This window comes from Lissotriton vulgaris, chromosome 11 (genome assembly GCF_964263255.1).
Source record: "Lissotriton vulgaris chromosome 11, aLisVul1.2, whole genome shotgun sequence".
Lineage (NCBI taxonomy): Eukaryota > Metazoa > Chordata > Amphibia > Caudata > Salamandridae > Lissotriton > Lissotriton vulgaris.
Genome location: NC_141699.1, coordinates 633,442,526 through 633,462,396, shown reverse-complemented (window position 1 = coordinate 633,462,396; position 19,871 = coordinate 633,442,526). Strand labels below are relative to the sequence as shown.

Sequence of the window (19,871 nt, the reverse complement as noted above, 5' to 3'; positions counted from 1 at the left end):
GGTATTCTGCATGGAGAAATCATTGTTGCAACAGAGAAATTGAAAACTGTGGAGTTAACTTGTGGGGTTCCCCGCTAGGTATGATACAACCTGCTGCCATATTGATTTGTTCTCTATACAGGTTGTGCAAGCAAACAGACAGGAACCAATCCTGAACTGTCATACAATGGTAGGTAGGTCCCACCATACCACTTGTGTAGATAGTAACCACAACAGGTCCTGACCAATTGCCACTTGATCTCTCCGACTAATCAAGGCGTGAAACTTGTTGACCCTCTGGGAGTAAAGCACCTCTAGACTCATATTAGCTTGACAGCCGCCTACCCCTTTTCTTTCTTTAATCAGACCGGGATCCCACCAGAATACAATTTTCCCGGGATTCCCTGATTTGTTTTAAACATTTTCACTTACATCTACACTCGCTCGGCCCCTTACCCCCACAACACCTTAACGGCTGGAACAAAAGATCTCCGCTAAAGAGCCCCTTTACGGGAGCCTGTCAGGTATTGCAGCGCCAACCCGACGAGGAGCAGGCACATATGATGAAGCATGACACCTAGCTTGCTAGGTGTGTGAGGGCCCCAGTTCTACAAGGAGGAATTCCCCTCCTCCTTAAGCACTTCCTACTTCCTGTTTCTTCACGCAGAATACCAAATAGATTCAAACATTTCTGTTTGGTGGTCCACTGAGGTACTTTGTACTTTCTTGTGTTCATCTACCAGTTGGGCAAATACGCTGGACCTCATAGAAAAGCCCACAGCCCCTTTATTTTGAAGCACAGTCAGAATATAAACAATGGACTGGAAAGGTATTGAGAGTAATTACCTGTGGTTGATGTTAATTAACCTGTTCCGTGATTCGAACGTCCAACGGTCGTCGCGTGCACTACCTCGCTAGTGCTGCGCACGACCGTTGGACGTCCGAATCCCGTTAGCGCAATCGAACGTCCGCACTGGGGCGGAATGTTTGCGCGCGCTTAACGGGTTAATTAAAGCATTGCACCCAACACTTTTTTGTTTTTCTCAGTAGAATGCCATAAGTGTGTCGTGTTTTTCTAGATGTGGTTCTGAAACTCTCCGTACCATAGGGCTCACAGTGTGCCTCACTGATGAGACTCAACAAGGCTGAAATTAGTTTGGGGGTGCATGTGATCCCATTCGGAGGTGAATTGGCTGGTCGTCAGGAACTTGTCTATTATTTTATGAATCATAAAGCAATATTTTCCCTTTCTTTGATTTTGAATACCTGAGAAGTCAAAGCGTTAGATAAGGCACCGCTATCTTAGCATTAATTCATCAGTCTGTTTAAGTAAGTATGTTAAGATATAAATGACCAGGAGTTCTGTATTTGCTTGCTTTGAGTGATCATTGTGTGCGTTTGTATGTGGAGTTTGTAAACCAAACACACTGAAGATAAGCCTCTTCAAAGAGGCTTTCACATACCACCTCGAAACCATTGGGACCACTCCCCCTCACTCTCGCAGTGTGGCAGTTCAACTACAACCAAAGCCCAAAACTGATAACCTGTGTGAGAATTCCAAATTAAAACAGATTGAATGGGTCTTGGATTAACTCAAGAACTGCCTCATCACAATCATCACTGCCAGGAAGAGGCTTCTGGCCAAAATCCTGTAATGCATTAAATAAAGAAATAACAAATATATAAATACATGATTTAATAGAATACTTTTTTTAACATTGGCTTTTCAAGGGTTGTGTTTGTCTGTGTGTGTGTGCGCACAAGTGTGGGCATGTGTGTGTCAGTGGGTGTGCATGTATATGTCTGTGAATCATATTATTAATGATTGTGAGAGCCTAAAATGTGGGAGGTAGCTTTCAATACTATCAATTTTTTCTAGTCACAAGGCATTTTAATCACATCAATGTACCTAAGAATCTCAAGATGTAGCCATTAACACATGCACAATAATCAGTAGGGACACTGCCTTACTGTTCCTTCCAAATGATCGCAATATATATTGGTCTTCCCGCCTATTCAACACCTCACTGTCGATATATGTCTCCCTACCCACCATCCAACGTCCTCCCTCCCCGCCTCCTACATCCCCCGCTCCATCACCTCCCTGACAGTCACTGTGGACATTGCGAAGTGAACGCAGGTCACATAGATCTACCGGATTGTCCACTCAGTATATCCGCATCAATTTCACCGGTACCAATTTGACACAGGTGGACGGTACCAATTGCATTTTGCAGGTATTAACCTTATATAAATCTCTGCGCCCCTGCATATTTTCAGGTTCAAAAACAAGTTTATTTAGACAATTGTCCATAAAACATTCTAAAAAAAATACACATGAATTAAAACCTTTAAATGAACCCCCCTCCTCACCACCCCATCCCCATTACATTTCATTTTTTAAAATTCTGCCCATTTTCAGACTTGTTTGACCCTACTCAGGCATAAACTGGAATTTACGCTTCCTGCTGACCGACCAATCACCATAATTTTGAGTCAATTAACAACTTCTCTACTGTTGAACACATGTACAGGAAATAGTTAATATGTTTATAGTTGCTCTGGAAGTGCAATTTGCACTGCATAGTGTTGAACCTCTATGATACAGGAAAGCGAAAGAACACATTCACAAAACGTTGCATCGTGCAAATGCTGGGCATTGGCCACTGTTCCAGTCCAAAGAGCTTGTGCAAAAGCATATTGTCTCAGACATCTGCGTGAAAAATATCTTCATTTGATTCTGTGTGTTTTAAAATAGTATGCATTGTTTGTTCAAAACGCTGTGCAATCTGAAAATGCGTTTATTTTAAATATGTTGAAGCCTCTGGTAGAATTTGTAATAAAGTAATGTAAAAGATATTATCAAACGGTTTAAAATGTATACGTAGCAACCACATTTATAGAACATTCGTTTAAAACAGAATATTTACGATATTTCAACTTATGAATATTTTGAACTTTTTGTCTTTCGAAAAATGAAACTCGGGAGAAGAAGAGAAACTCGCCCAATGAGGCTATCACACTGAAAAGAGGTGAACTAAAGTACGTTCTCTTGTTTTTATGTCAGTCGATCCTGGATAGAAATTGCACGAGGGCCTGACACTGAATTCTCAAAGATCACACCATTTTTTCGCATTTCATGATAAGGAAAAAAGCCCTTCCAAGTGCCCTACCTTCACATTAGTGGGCCTCTTTAAAAGGGAATTGTCAAAAAACGACTCAAAACCCCTGGTGACGTCATCAAAGCAAGATTATAGAACGCCTATTTTTTGTGATTGGTTGATATATAAGACTGGGCGAAAATGACTAAGGGCCTCATTTATGAAAAGTGTTGCATCGCTGCGTGAAAGCAGCGATGCAACACTTTTCAGTGCGTCTTCCTTGCAACACAATGGATGCGCCGTATTTATTGTACGGTGCACCACGTCGCAAGGATTGACAGATACGTCAGGAATCCTGACGTATCTGTCTGCGCAAAACCTACGCATTGCTGAAGTTGTGTTGTAAGCATGATGCAACTCCAGCAATGCATGGCAAGGCCTATTACCCCCAGGCCCCTTATGTCCTTGTCCCATTCATAACAAAGTAGAGATAGTCATCTCCTGACAGAAAAAAAGACCATAGGAATGCTAGGACCCTAATAATGTCCCTCCCACCGAGAGTACATAAGCAGTACTTACCCAGCATCCCGCCTGGTCTTTTTTTCTGTCTGTCGACAAAATGGACGTGGATGTGTTGGTGCTGCTCCTGCTGGGCAGTGGTGGCGGTTCTCCTCTCCTCCCCCCGCCCGGCTGCCTGGCTGTGCGGGCAGGCAGGGGGATGTTTCCTGGTCTGCCTCCTGGCCTGCAGGACTTGCTGGGAGGCTGAAGTGTTGGTAGCCTGCTCTACCCCTTGCTGCCCAGCCCTTTGCGGCTGGCGCGTGGCCTCCCTGTTTCTTACGGGTCGCGTGCTCGTCTCCCTATGGCCTGGCCGAGCGGGAGACCCACCATGCTTGCTTGTTTCCTGGCTTTCCCGGCTCTGTTGGGACTGCCGGCTTGGATCCTTTGGGCTGGCTGTTGGAGGGGGGGCCGTGTTTGTGGTGGTGCCTCGGCCCCTGCTCTGGGTGAGTACCACGTAGCGTTTCCCCCCCTTCCCTCGCTGCTTGTAATGTCAGCCTTCCTGTCCTATCCCTTGTATGGTGGCGCGGTGCACGGTGCTGGGTGGCGGCAGTGTGTACTACATGCTGGATGGCACACTTGGAGCTCGGTGGACACGGTTCTCATCTCGGCGTCCCTGCTTGGCATGCTGCATTCCTGGGCTGGTGTCTTCACTCGGCTGGTCCTCTGCGCCTCTGGATGTGTCCTTCCAGGTTGTCATTGTGTGGTTCTGATGTGGGGCAGGCGCTTTGGTGCGCTGATTCTGGTCCCGGCTCAGGCTCGGCCGTCGGCCGGGGCTGTTCCTCCGCCTTTTGCCATGGACTGGGTGCCCAGGGTGTTGCGCCCTGCTGGGTGCCGTCTTTTTGGCTTCTCTGGTCCTGCAGCCGGTGGTTGCTGGTTGCTCTGTTGGGTGGGGTTGCGCTGCTGCTGCGTGTTCCTTCTCTGCCGCTGGCCATGCTGCCCTGTATGCTCCTGATCTCTTCTGGTCTTGGAAGTTTGGCGTGGTTGCTTTCTGGTTGTGACTCTGAGGCTGCCTGGGGCTGTCAGGTGCTGTTGGCCTTTGAGATGGGGGTGGGTTGCCTGAGGCTGGCATGGGGCCTGTCTTCCTTCCGCCCCCTCGTCGAGTGCCATCCGTGTTTTGTGTGTTGGTCTTCTCGGCTGTTGTTCTGTGGTACTCCCCCATTGGCATGCGGCCTTGCCACCCTGTGGGTTCCTGCTCTCTATGGATTAGCCGGTGCTCCTATCTTCTGGTGCTGTTTCTCATGCTTCACTGTGGTTTGCGTGTTTCTGGTCTGGTGCCCTGTTACTGGGTCCCTCTGCTTCGGCCCTCCTGTTTTTGCCCTGGTGGGGTCAGGCCTGACCTTCGGGTGCGGCGACCCTGTTGCCTTTGTTCGGGGTTCGCCCCACTGTCAGTCCCTGTCAGACTGTGGCTCTGTGCCCGCTGGGCGTGCTTTGGCATGGTCGGTCTCCTCTTTGAGGGGGCGGGGGGGGGCTGGCTTTCCTTTCTTTGTCCCCTCCTGATGCACGGCCCTCTGTTTGTTCCTGTTCTTGGCAGCCCTGTGTGGCCTGGGGGTGGTGGGGTTTGTGCCTGGGGCCCCCTGCGTCTGTGGTGCTGTTTCTTCCATCCTGGCTTTGGCTATGTGTGGCCTGGGGTGTTTGTCCTCTGCCTTTGGGCTGTTTCGTGCGGTCTGGCTGGCTGGCACTGTGTCCGGCTGCTTGTTTCTTTTGGACTGGGGGCTGCTGTCTCTTGCGGTTGCACGGTTCCTGGCTTCCGTGTGTTCCTTGGCTTGGCCCTTGTGTTCTCCTTCTCTTGCACTCCGCTTGCTTCTCGGGGGTTGCCCTGGTTCATCTCTATGGCATTCTGGGCTCTCCGCAGTTCCCATGCTTGCATTTGTTGGCTGGGGCTTGCTTTGGTGGCCTCTGTCTTCTCCTTGGGTCAGGCTTTGCCTGTCTCGTGGTTCCACCGGTGGTGCTGCTCGGTCTGTGGTTGCTCCTGCTGCGGCCCCTTTCTGCTAGGTGCTTCTGCCTGGTGGATGTGTCCTCCATTTTCGGGCTGGTGCTGGTGTTTGGTCCCTGTTTTCTTCGGGCCCGTTCCCACTGTGTAGTTTTCCTTTCAGTGTTTGGGTGGTGCGCCTGGGGTCTGCCTCTGGTTATCCGTTGGGGGCCTTGGTGTCCCGGCCCCCTCGCAGCTTGGCTGTTGGCTGTGGATTGGTCTTTTCTTTCCCTGGGATGCTTGCAACCTGGGTGTTTGCTCCTCCTTCCCTGGTGTGTTGGGTGGTGGTGCGCCTTGGGCTGGTGGGGGGTTGGGGGGAGTTGTTTCTTGCTCCGGTTCCCCCCGTGAGTGCGTTCCGTGTGACAGTTCTCCTGTTTTTCTCCCTTTTCCTGGGGCCGCTGCTGTTTGGACGGGCTGTTTTGTTGCTGGTGCTTTGTTCTGGTCCTTGGTGCATCGTTTTCCTGCTCCTCTGTTGTTCTCCCTGTTGGGGGACCGCCTGTGTCTTTCGCTTTCCTTCATCATTGTCGTGTCCGGGGTTGCCTCCCTATTCCTCTTGGTCTGCCTGCCAGTGGCTGATTCGGCTTGGCCTCCGGCTGTGCATCCTGGGTATTGGCTGGCTGTGCTGTGGCTTCTGTGCTGGCTCTGGGGTGTGTTTCCTGGCTTCCCCAGTCCCTTCCCTGGTGGTTGCTGCCTTGGCTCGCTCCTGTCTTCCCTGCAGGCTCCCCGGGTTCTGCTCCCGGTGTGTGGTACCTTTCGGCGTGCCCCTCTCCTTTGTTGGGGTAGGGTAGGGTGATGTTGTCTTGCCTGCTCTGGGGGTGTGTTCCCGTGGCAGCTGGTTGTCCGGAATCTGGTGCTGCTTGTGCCTCTGGCTTCTCTGCTTGCTCCGGTTTCGCTTTGGCGGTTGCCTCAGTGGCCTCCCTGCCCTTTGCTTTGGCCTGTGCGCTGTGTGGGCTCCTTCCAGGGGCTGGTTGGTCCTGGGCGGTCCTCCAGCGTCGGCGGGTTGCTTGGCTCTGGTCCTGGCTTCCTGGTTCCTTTGGCTATGTTGCCCTGGTTTTTGCTCTTTTCTTGTCTCCTCTCTGGCGTTGGCTGGGGTCGGGCCTGGTGGGATTGTGGTCGGGGTGCTGTGCGCCCTCTGGCCTTTTCCGCTCCTCCTGGCCTTGCTGCATGCTGGGCCTGGGCGTTGGAACCTGTGCGGTCCTTTGGCGTCTGCCCCGGTTTTTGGTTCCTCTCCTCAGTCCTGTTGGCACTTGTTCTTGTATGCCCTCTGTGATTCAGCAGGTTTGTGCCTGGTTGGTTCCTGTTTGGGGTCTACCCGTGGTTCCTAGTTGCCCTGGGCTTGCGCCCTGCCTTTTTTTTCCCTCCCTTTGGGGTTGGGGTTCTGGGGTTGTGGCCATTGGCCCTGTCCCCGCCCCTTGCTGTGCCTGTTCAGTTCCCTGATGTTGGTTTCTGATATTTGCTGGCCTCTGTTGTTTGGTCGATGTCTGCTGTTTTTTTTGGGAGGGGGGGGGCTTCTCTCACCTGTGGTCTTTGGGGTTGGCCTCCTCTGCCCCCGCTGCTCTGGGGTTTTGTGTCCCATCCAGGTGCGGGTTGCTGCCTTCTTCCCTGTGAGGCTTTGGCCTCCTGGGGTTTCTGCTGCTCCTGGGCTCTCGTTGTGACTCCTACCTTGTTGGCTGGGTGCTTCTGCCTGTGCCCTGTTGCCCGTCCTTGGGTTCTTTCATTGGCCTTCTCTGGGGTGGCCGGGGTTTGCTGGGGCCTGTGTTCCTTCCTGGTGGTTCTGGACTGGTCGGTCTTGTCCGGTGGTTTCCCTTTGGCTGTGTCCTTTGGGTTTTGGGCCTGGTTGCATTGTCTCCAGTTTCTCTGGTTGGATGCCTTCTTGTTGTGGCTCTGGCCTTCTGTCTTTTTTCTTGGTTGTTTCCGGTCCTTGTTTGTGTCCCTGCTGTCCTGTTATGGGTTGCTGGCCGGTTGCTTCCTGTAATTCCCTCTTTCTGTGCTCCATTGGGTTGCTGTGTATGGTGTGGTTTCCTGGGTGCTCTTGGGGGTTCGGAAAGCCGGGTTTTCTGCTTTGGTATTCTCCACATTGTCAATGAATGGGACAAGGACATAATGGACCTGGGGGTATTGCTCTATTACTTACCGGTAATCTTCATTACTCAGGGTCCTGTTGTCCTCGTCCCATTCATACGCCCCTCCCTCCCTCCCGGGCTGCCAGCCTTCCTGTGGGGGCTTGGTTGTTCAGGCAGGATGCTGGGTAAGTACTGCTTATGTGCTTCCGGTGGGAGGGGCAGTTTTAGGGTCCCAACATTCCTATGGTCCTTTTTTCTGTCGGGAAGATGGTTATCTCCATATTGTCAATGGATGGGACGAGGGCAACAGACCCTGGAGTAATGAAGATTACCGGTAATTAATAGAGCATTCCCATTGCACTGCGTCACCCTTCCTCCAGCTGCATTTACAAAGTGATGCATCTGCTTGGATAAGTGCTTGCTCAATCTCAGCGCCGTGTTTGATACCGTCTCCCATCATATCCTTCTGCGCCGCCTGGAGGAGGCTGGGGTAGTTGGTCTGGCCTTGAACTGGTTCCGTTCTTTCGTTTCGGACAGGGCGTTTCAGGTCACAGCACCCCCCTTCCTCTCCCATATTCATCTTAGTGAGCGGGGGGTCCCCCAAGGCTCTGCCTTAAGCCCTTGCTTGTTCAATCTTTACGTCCAGCCTTTGGCGAGAGTAGCGCGGGACTATGGCCTGACCTTGGTTTCATATGCCGACGATACACAACTGGTGGTGGCCCTCTCGGATGGTGTTGACCTGGGCCCAGTGCGGTTTCGAACTGGGCTCGAGGCAAATGCCAAGTGGATGACCACTAATTGTTTACAACTTAATGATAGCTAGTAAATCTGAGGTTCTGCTGGTGGGAAGAAACAAGGACCTCTGGAGCACTCAGTGGTGGCCGACATCTATGGGTAGCGCCCCAACCCCTAAGTCAGCGGTAAAAAATCTTGGGATCTGGCTCGATTCTACCCTTGGGTTCCAGGAACACACAAAACAGGTGGCTGACATCTGTTTTGGGCTCCTACTCGGCCTTAGACCTATCTTGGTGTTTTTTGATCTGGCCACACGCCAGCTGATCGTTCAGGCTACCGTTCTGTCTTGCATAGACTACGCTAATTCACTTTTGTTAGGAGCTATCAAGGCGGATGTGAACCGCTTGCAGAGAGTCCAAAATGCTGCTGCACGGGTCTTGCTTAGGCTCCCTAGATCTTGCCCTACGTCGGACGCCATTAGGCGACTCCATTGGCTGCCCGTACCGAGAAGGATTGAGTTTAAAGCACTTTGCTTAGCTTTTAAAATATTTAAACTATCATCCCCTGAAATTTTATCCAAACTACTGATCCCATATGTTCCCAACCGCCAATTACGTTCTGCGAAGCAACTGTTGGCTGTGGTCCCTCGTGTAAAACGCGCTAGAGCTGGGGGGAGGTCTTTTGGCCATTTGGCCGCCAAGCTGTGGAACTCTCTTCCCGCACAGATTCGCCGTCCGGATGGGCTTCTTCCCTTCCGTAGGGCCATCAAAACGTTTTTGTTCCTAATATGATAGTCTTGCTGCCTCTGCTTTTTTGCCTCCAGCGCCGGGACGCCCCTTTGCTGGGGCAGCTGTGCGCTCTACAAAATTACTTAATAATAATAATAATAAGTCACATTGTAAATATGGTGCAACGTGGCGCATTATTCACGCCGCCTCTGTGTCACAAAAAGTGATGCAACAGTGGCGTAAAAGTGTTGTAAGACTTCATAAATAAATCCCTATGTTTTTCTCTACACTGGGTCGCCCCTTTCAAACAGCGCTGGAGGTCTGTGTGAGTCACCCTCCCCAAGTTTCACTTAACCTCTTACTACACGGGTTAATCATTTATCCCATGCTCTAAAAAGTGCAGATGGTTTCTGTGTGGGGGAGTACAATCAACTTCACTGATAACACTCGCACAACAGAAACCAGGCTGGAACCACCAAAACCGTTTCGTGTTTAGGCAGAACACGACGTCCGTTAGATGAAGTCAGAATCTCATTTGTTTGTGGAGAGAGGAAAGGTGTGCAAGGCCGTACGAGGCACGCCACCGCGGAACCTTCCAGTGCGAGGTGTATGGATGTTTATTGGGCCTCGGTCATTTAAACAAAGATAACATTATGTTTAGGATTTGTAAAGTTAACTAAATATTTGTTGAAGGCTGAAGGATGCATTATTTTTGGTGGGGCCCTTTGATGTCATAAGGTACAAGGAATTCAGACCTCTCTAACAGTTCCTGAGCTGTACAGGCTGAAAAGAACCGCCGTAGCAATGCTGAAAATGATCCAGGAATGGTCTGAAGCAGGGCCGAAGATGAGTGGAACCGCAAATGTGTCAGCAACCACAACCCAGCATGAAGACAGTTATTCCAAGGGATATTCAGCAATCAAATAACCACTTTGGTAGTGTGGGTCTCACACAACAGTATGTAATGTGCCTCCAATGAGAGGAAGCAATACTCATGCTGAGGTTGTAGTTACGTTATTACACCTGTAGGTAAAGCTTGTTATTGTTACTCCTGGTACATTAATTTTGTGAGACATCAATCTTATAAGAAAAATCCATTTAGGCCGTAAAAATCGCTTTCACGTTTTACCTCTTTGTACACTTGCAAAAATATATTGTTGCTGAAGTTGCCCTTTCAGTTTTTCTCATCAAAAATATTCCCTGTCCCTGGGCTTTCTTGTCAGTTAAAATAGTCTGGTGTGACAGAGGAGACCTCCTCCCATACCCTCCCCCTTCCACCCCGACTTTTTAAAATTCGCTTCTCATGTTGTTATCTACACAGTGAGGTGCGGATTGGAGTCTGGTGTCCAAGGCGGCCACAGTTGAACACCTGCCGCATCTTTAGCTGATATCTAGCACTTAGCTTTACACCTGCTTGTAAGCCTGCATGTAAGGCTCAACAATTGTTGGATGCCTTGTCGACTTGCTGAGGCTCTTTCTCCAATCAAGCGATACTGGAGAGTAACTACTTTGACACTTTTGTTCGGGAAATATCCTTTGCCCCGCATGCGTTACTCCGCATGCCATTTCCCCGCATTTTGTACAACACAAAATATTTTACAAAGCAGGGCTTTACACCGCAAACTATTACAATGCACTCCCCAAAGTAATGCCCCTGTGGAGTTAGAATAGTAAATTGCGTTGTAATGGGGAATGCGTTATAATGGATTGCGTTGTAAAGAATTGCGCAGTCAAACATTTTGCGGTGTAAAAACTGCAGGGTAATATTACGCAGAGTAATAGTGTGCGGGGTAAACTGTCCCATTCCTTTTGTTCACCACTGAGATTTCAGAGCCACCAATACTATTGCATTCAAATTGGAGAACCCAGCTTGTTCCTTTGGGCATTTGACATCTACATAGAGAAGTGGAATATTCAAGGCCTACTCTAGGCGCTGGTCAGGATCAGACATATTAATAACATAAGGCACATTAAGTAAAGTAACCTAGTGACTAACACTTACAACAACCAAGCAGTCTATTTACAAAGGTGAATTTGATTGTAAACGTGTGTCTATGACTGAATTTGCATTATTCACACTTGCTGGGAATTTACAAAGGGTGTTCTCTACTAAACCCACGCATCCTACTCAAGAGGTGGCAAGAGAATGTTCGAAGGTGTGGTTTGCCTTGGAGCTTTGTTAACATCGACAACCATGGCTCTTTTTTGGCAATCACAATTTCCTCTACTTCCCCTTTTAACTTTGGAACGGGGCAGAGATGTACTCCATTCAGTGGCTAAAATAGCCTATTTCCAGGGTGGAAAGGAGAAACGGAAAACATGTGGATGTGCTGGGGATGTGCAAGAAGAGGTTTGTCTACGGGGAAAAATATTGTGGTGGAAAAAAAACAAATAAAATATGTAGTTTCACAGGGGATCCTATTCCCACTGTGCAGGGTTCTCTGCTACAGAAAAATTTGCACAGCACCAACAGGATCCAATGTGAATGTTACATGACCTTTCCAGAAATACACACTGGAATAAGTGCCTGGTGCAGCTTTCAAAGTTTCAATGAGCATTACAGGGAATGTTTGCCAATTCCCCAACGTTGTAAATCTACACACGCATGTAGTTGTAAATCTGTGAGAGCAAACTTAAACTTTGTGAATCAGGCTCACAATGTCCAGCCAGTGCTATAACTTCAAGTACAAATTGTACTTTTATTTACAGAAAGAACAGTCAAAATACGATACACAAAGAAATCCAAAAGTCGCGTGCGCCTCCTGGGGCCAATATATCACCACAAATATTTTCCTAATTGGCATGCTCTAATTAAATTCACTGTTTTATTCAACTTGGATCTCCTTGTTACTTTTATTTCCTTCTTACAAGATTTGTGACTGGACTGACAACGAAGCTACCTCCAGACATGGTGCTTAATTATACAAATGCTTGAAATAATGTCTCTCACTGGTTAATATTTTTATATTATCAATTTCATATTTACAAAGTTAAAATCAGTGCTTTGAAAACTCATTACCTATAAAAATTATAGTGGACAAATTATTACTGGCTCAATTTTTGCAGTACAAATATTACAATAGGAGCACAATTTTGGTAGCCCATATTGGACTGTTCCCAATCCATTGTATTAGGATTGTCTGGCATGGCTTCCACTTTATGAAAAGATCCTCATGTGGATCCTGTTATTCGGCTATGCCAATGGATTTGAATAGTCTTTAATTTATACAGGATATCATCAATGTTCCTATACATTATGGCTGGCGGAGTTCCTCTACTCACATTTTTATACCATTGTCTTTAATAAGCATAGTGAAATTGGTAACTGCTTTTCCTCATGCACTGCCAGAAACTAATTCAATCTCCTTCTTCCATATGCCATGGTATTCTCCTTACCCTATGCTCTGAGTAGCTAGGGTTCGTATATTCTTATTAAAATCCATTATCATGTTTTATTGATAAACTTTTTTATCAGAAGGAACACAAATCAAAATATACAAGACTATAAATATTAATTCACATCATTTAGTATCAATTTTTGGATATATTTTTGGTGATAAATATGTGGTTGGTGAATGTTTATATATTGCCATATTAATGCTACAGACCTAATCATTTGACAAGATATGCTGCTGGCAACCTTGTAAGTACAGCAGGCCAGGCAAGGCAAACATCAAGAAGTAGTCATAGAATGTGACCAACTTGCATACTCAAAGGGGCTCCAGGTTCTGACAAACTGCAACATACATTTCTGCAGCAAAATAAGGCAATCCGCACTCATCATCATGATGGCCATCCCTAGCTGCTACTACCCACTCATCATTCACAAAATCCCTAACCATTGCCACTTCCATCTGCCAAATCCATGATCAGTCTCCGGCAAGCTGCATTAACGCGATACACTCTTCCAACACACGTTTCACCATCGTAAAAAAGATTCTTGATTTTGTGGTCTGCGACCCATACAATTTTCCCAGAACTACATTTCTTGAACAACATCAGGTAAGAAGGCTCACTCAGCCGCGGCCCGTGCAGGTAACAGCGGAGGGACGGTGGGGCCTGGTGAGGGGTATTTTGACGGAAGATGACAAGGGAAAATTAATTATTTATTTAATTTTCCCACCGGCTGTGGCTGGACTCACTATGCAATTTAATTCCTTCGGTTTGTTGTTTGTGTAATTAAACAAGCGCTAAGAAGTGGCAGCCAGTAGATTGTTGCCTGGAATTACTCAATTCAACAGAGGTTATCATCAAGGTGTCCTACTTTTCAGAAAACACTTGAAACCCTTGTTTTCTACACAATAAGAACTTTACCTTAGTACTCTGAAGTCACACTATTTTTTTCTTGTACTGTTTCCAACAGTGACCTAAAGTCAAAGTTCCAAGAAAATCACATCCCATTCATTCAAGGCAGTCGCACGGTCTCATTGTTACCAGTAGTACGCTCAGATATATTGCCCTCTGGTGTTACCAGTAGGCTTCCCCTTGCTGTAATATGGCTTCGCCATTTTAACTAGCTACTAGTTATTAATCCTTAATTTGTAGCCTTGACTTTAACCGTGTCTTCTAACTTAACATTTTTGAGATGTCATTTTCTGAAGACCATTGTTTTCCCCTTCGAGGCTCATGTCATGTCCTGCAGCCACTTAACAAGGTACTTTGTTTTTTAATGTGTTACCTTGGATAATATTCCAGTGAAATGGGTACAAAGATAACCATAAACCGTTGGACTACCTTGCTGATTTGAGCTTCATCTTGATACGTATTTATTTCTTGAAGATTTTGCACAAAGCACCAACACACTGTCTTTAAGCAATTTTAGAACACATTATGACACTATAAATATACAAGCCTTCAAATTCTACAGTAGAATCCAGACACTACTGACAATTACAACAAAGAAAGAGTGAAATGTGCCTGAATGAAGACTCACATACATTCACAGGTAATGATACAAAGAAAAGACCTCCAGTTCCTTCAGCATTACTGTTTTCCCCACCAAAATGAGGCACCCAGTGGCTCTACTTGAACCCTCCTTATGAGTGCTCCAGATGTAGGTGTGAGGATACCTGAGGGGCAGAATCTCTGACTCCAGACAGACACTCCCACACCTAGATTCGGGAATTACAAGGCATTTCCCTGAAATAGTAAATGTCATTTGGGCAAAAGAATGCCGGGTCCAAAATGGCATGCAGGTCTATTTTAAGGACCAAGGTGTGGGAAAAGGGAAGGAGAGCGGAGGTTGGGCAGAGGGACATAAGTTTCATCTGAGGGATCGTTTCCGGCTCCTCCCATGGTGCAGGAAGTGGGTGGGTGGTGGCCAGTTGCTATAGCTGTCAGCAACCCCTGTATAACTGTGCAAGGCTCTGGGCCAGGATTTTCTGACCTGGGTAATCCGGAGCCCCCATGCACTGGGCTTCTTAGAATGCACAGATCAGTATCCTCCATGGGGACACTGTTCCAAACCACTTGTAATAAGGCCCTTAATTTACAGCTATAGTCTGGTAAACATGTTTACATAATTCTATCTCTTTGTTGCGGTCCGGTCGGGAGGCAGATCCTTTGAGGTAGCGGCGACCAAATTATGGAAACTGCTCCCACACGAGATCAGGCACACAGCGGAGCTTCTTCCTTTTTGGAGGAAAGTTAAAACCTGGCTGTTTCCTAAGTAAGGGTCAGTGTAGCAGCCGACGGCCATACGTAGTCTTGTTCTGTCAGGTTTCGACCAAAATTATCTTTAAAATTGATCTTAAACTGTGTTGGAGTCGGTGATGGTGGTAGGATTAGCAATTACCCCATTTCCATCACACCTGAAAAAAGGCATTCACCCTACCGAGGAGAAGCATTTTTACAAATCGTTTTTTGAGCAAGATTAATGTAGTCTAAAGTTTGTAAAAATTCAATTTCAAGCAGAGTGAATCTCAGACCATTATAATAATATGATCACCAAACCAAAAGTAATAAAAAACTCGATTATAGAACCAGAACATTAATCTAATTTTGATCATTCTGATAGTTTATGGAAAATCTCCTGAGTCAGGGACAAAGATATTTCACTCTCATGAACAAATAAAGGATTCTAAATTTTGATGAAACCAGGAAAGATTAACAAAGGTAACGCCTAGGAGCTGAACCTCAAATGTTCAATGCAGTTGGACTTCTTTGCATTGGGGGAATTTGACACCATAATTGGCTTTATCCACCAGTTACAAAATACCCTTTAAATGAACTTGACTAGCGTCACTGAGTACCTGTTCTTGCGGTGTAGACATTGTTTTCGCAATGGTCACTCTAGGCACACGCAGGCGCAAACTAGCTCCAGCACGGTCCACGAACTCTGGCCCCTGATATATCCTGGGTGAAGAACAGCGCTTTGTGTACATAAATAGTTAAAGTAACGTACCAGGGAGCGCCAGCAGGGAGTCAAACGTCTTGCAGGCGGAGATCCCTGAGCTGTCTTGGGTACAGCTCTTCCACAGGTTCTCGTAGACTCTGGAGGTGGTGATGACATTGCCTTTGACCGTTGAGATTCTCCAGTAGTTGTTCGGCACGGTGACCCCAGTGACCAACCATCCCGCGAGCCCCAGCAGAAAACCAGTGATCTCCAGAGCGGCAGCGGCCATGTCCACAGAAGCCTTGGTGACGCTGGACTGTTACTTTCTGTAGAGAGGATCTGAAAATGCTTCCCCCCCAGAAAATAACTTTTTTTCCTTTACCGTTCGAAAGCTGCTATCAATTATCAGTACCTTTGCTCTTTGCTCAGAGACAATAAAGTGATAAGCGTGTAACTGACAGTCACCAACTGGGTGCAGTCTTCAATAGGGCGCAGTCTTTACTACGGCTATTAATGGATGGCGGTTACAAAGAAATATTTTATGATCATGAAAGCAGATTCACAACGACCCAGAAGAAGAGCAAACATTTCTAGTCACATACAGTGTCCAAACCTTTAAAAATGTAAAGGGTAAAGGGACGGAGGTGGAGCAGACATAAACAAGCAACACAAATCGTCAATACAGAGCCCACCACTCTGTTCCTTGTTGATATTGATTTGTTACCATGGGTGGGTAGTAGCTGTTGTTAATCATTTATGATTTGCACGCTGGTGTGGTGCCCAGGCGGTAGAGTCCACTCCCTATTACTAAAAGCGAGGCTTTCCACGTGGGTCATGGTCATAGGGGAAACATCCTTTACGACGCAACCTTTACCACGCACTGCCTTTACAACGCAGGTTTTTCAGCACAAGTCATTACAACGAATTGCGCTGGGGGCGCTGTAGGATAGGTAATAGTTTAATTTACTATCCAACACCTTCCCTACTATCCACGGGGACTGGAGTTGGAATAGTAAATTAAACTATTCACTATCCAGCACCCCCAACGCAAGTCGTTGTAACGACTTGCATTGAAAAACCTGCGTTGTAAAGGCATGCGTGGTAAAAGCATGCGTTGTAACAATGTACATCCGGTCATAGACCCTGCTTGATGTAGCCAGGGACAGTAGCTGCTGCCCCTGGCATGGCTTTGCGGCCTCGGGCAGTGTCCTTGCCAACACGGGTTTTAGCAGTGATGAGGGCAGCAGCAGGGACAGAAGGGGCAATTGTGTCGGGTTCCTAGTTGTCTATCTACTCAGCAGCGAATAGGAGGCTGTTGAGGGGCCAAGGGTTGGGCAAGAGGCCAGTCCTGTGATGTCTTCATAGACCAAAGGGTACTTGATGCCACTTCGTCTACCCTTGGAATTTACATTAATCGACCCCCCTTTAAATTGTGGTCAACAATAGATCCCAATTCTTAGCTAGAACATGTGACGGAAAGCTTTACTTATGAATGAGCTAGGCAGTAGACCATCTTCTCAACTACAAGTGCTATCAGAGAGGTTACACCATCACAACGGTGACGGATATTCCGCCCATCGAAATATGCATCCCACAGGATATAATGGGATTTATATATCTGCGGACAGAATACCCGTCACCGCTGTGATGGAGTAAATCATCCGCCGTAATCTAAATCAGGACCTTACTTCTTAGCAATATTTCTTTTAGTGCTGGGGCTATCAGAGGGGCTCCTTTATGTTGCTGGCAAGATCTTAGTCTGAAGATCTTGTGCAAGTAATAAATAAGCCTTCTGGAGAACGATGCCAAGTAAGCTGGACCCACCCAATTGGTTTTCTTGAGCACATCCCTTATTTTTCTCACTAGGTAGGGCAGGAAATGCAACTTGCACTCACATAATAAGGCTCTTCGGGGATGCTTCTTTGACCCACCACCATTTTTAGCCAGGCGGGAGGAAGGTATTAGTCTAGCTTTCTTTCTCCCTCCATCCGATATACCTAGTCAAGTTTTCTGTTGACCCATGGTTAACTCTGGCACAGTTTACTACTTCGATGTATCGCCCGATTGCAAGTAGTGCAGTAAAAGGGCATTTTTTCATCTCCAATAAATACAATGTCACAGGCTGCAATCCGTTCAATTATGAGTTTTTAACACTCCTTTCTCAATCGGAATGTAATACAAGCAGAAAACGTTTGTACACATCAAAAATCGAATGGTCGATATTCGAAGAGTGAGGGGCAGATTTTTAAGGACTGGTGCATCCCTGCATATCATCAGCAGGGTTGCTCCAGGTAAGGTGCATCAAGCAAGTTTACCCTTGCTCCACCACAGATGCCCCACATTTACAACGCGGTGCATGGTGGCGCAAGGATAAACAGATGTGTGACGCATCTGATGGTGTAAGGGCGGCGCATTGCTGGAGCCGCGTCGCAAGCGCGACGCAACTCCAGCAATGCTCAGGGGCCGCCCATAGCTAACATGCTGCGTCACGCCTTATGCCTGCTTCAAGCAGGTGCAGGGTTTTGACGCAGCGGTGTTGGAAAAGTGACTCAGTGAATTCTTGTAGATTTCACTGCGTCACGTTTCTGAGGCTTTTTCCGATGGAACGCCTACCCTGCATATATTGAACCTGACGCAGGTTTAATGTGGCGCAGGGCTTTACAACGTGACGCATCTCCCTAGATGCGTCACGTGGTAAATATGGCGCAACATGGTGTATGGTTTACGCCGCTACTGCGTCACAGAAGTGACGCAAAGGTGGCTTAAATGTGTCACAAGGGGCTTGCAAATCTGCCCCTGAGAGTTTTACTGAACGTGATATTTACCATCTCAATATATCTATATAGCAAATACGTGTTATACCCTGAAATTTCACTGTGTCTCTGAGCCACAGAAGCAGCACAAACATCTACTGTTCATCAAAAAAGACCCATTGAGGTCATGGCAGTAAATCTCAACAGCTAAACTGAGGCTCGACTGCTACTAATACAAATGGACAGCAACAGAAGCAAGGAGGTGGCCCTCTTGCGCATAGTCCACCCCAAGACTGGCCGACTAGATCAATTGCAATCCTTTAACATCATCCACAGCCTGCTGCCAGAATCTAGACTCAAAACTGCAGCATAGAATGCAGCACAAGTGTAAGTTCTTGGAAACAAAATCGAGGCATTAGCCAATGCCGTTGTGAAGCAAACTGACCATCAGCTGAGACACCCGATGTTCAAAACTGCATCTAAGTAAATACAGTCTCATCCTCTCCACGTAAGATGGAGGCCAGAAAAGGACAATTACCTCAAAAGGTGAATACGGGACATAATGGCTTGCAGCAAGCACAAGACCTTGGCCAAAGGAGGGGGAACACCTAAACAGTGCATCTAAAGCCATGGGAAGAGAAAAATCATGTTTCCTGGACATTTCTGGAAAATTTGACATCAGCAGACGTGTTTTGATTTGGATGGACCCAACAGCACACAAGTAAAAGCAAGGAATGTAAACACCTTCCCTTTTGAAGTTACATGTTCTAAATGTGCTACTGAACATGATTGTCATGCACAAACAGTCAAAGACCAATTGTGCATAAGTAATGAGGAAGGTTAGCAGAATGTAATGGGCCATGTTTTCCCAGGTTGTAGATGGATAGGCTTTGCGTGCATGAGACACAAATCACCATTTCCGCAATCAGAAATAAAAGGTTCACAATACCATCTTCATTTACCCACTGCAAAAAGGATTTCACACAATGGGGAGGAATGTGGAAAGATGGAGGGGCATACTTACAAAAGAATGGCTGAGAGTGGCGTTAAGCCAAATAGCTAACGCTGAGCTCCATCATTCTGAAAATGCAGGAATGCACCGTACCTACACCAATACTGTGTATGCCTGCGTTTTCCATATTGCTGAACTCAGCTGCCTAGCCCCTATGCAGGCACCCTTGCCATCTCTTTTCGCCATGTTAAGACCAGGTTTTCCCTGGCCTTAATTTTGGTGCTGCCTCCTATTTATGCCACCCTTGTACATAGGGGGCAGCGTCAAAATCAATGGGTGTTCCCTGGAGAGCCCAACGCAACACCCTTTGTCCACCCCTTTCATGCTAAGTGTAGAGTGAAAGGAGGCCTTATTTACAAGGTGGCGTTAAGCCACGTAAAGTGGCATAATGCTGACTAGTACATAATGCGAAGCCCCTATCGCCACAGGAAGGTCGATAAAAGTGACGTTCCTGTGGTGAAAGTGGCTTGTAAATATTCCCCCGATTGCCTTAAGTGGGTCTATGCGTGTCTTCAATAGTGAAGCTTTTCGGCTCAGAACTCTGCAGCGCCTAATGAGGGCAAGGTGAATATGTTTTATGGGAAAAGCCAATGCCACAAAATGTAGAGCAAGATAACACATGGTGTATACAGTACAACA

General features: G+C 47.1%; 1 protein-coding gene across 2 annotated transcripts in view; it reads right to left on the bottom strand.

Annotated features, from left to right (window-relative positions):
* Nucleotides 1-19,871, bottom strand: part of LOC147683268 (claudin-15-like) — a 219,205-nt gene that overhangs the window by 148,812 nt on the left and 50,522 nt on the right. Inside the window, exon 1 of one of the 2 annotated variants that reach the window (XM_086943727.1) lies at nt 15,537-16,164. The exons of the other annotated variant lie outside the window; for it this stretch is intronic. Coding sequence (XP_086799853.1) covers nt 15,537-15,756 — 220 coding nt within the window. The 5' untranslated portion in view covers nt 15,757-16,164. Of the gene's footprint in view, nt 1-15,536; nt 16,165-19,871 lie in introns of those variants that run through there. 2 annotated transcript variants of the gene reach the window in all.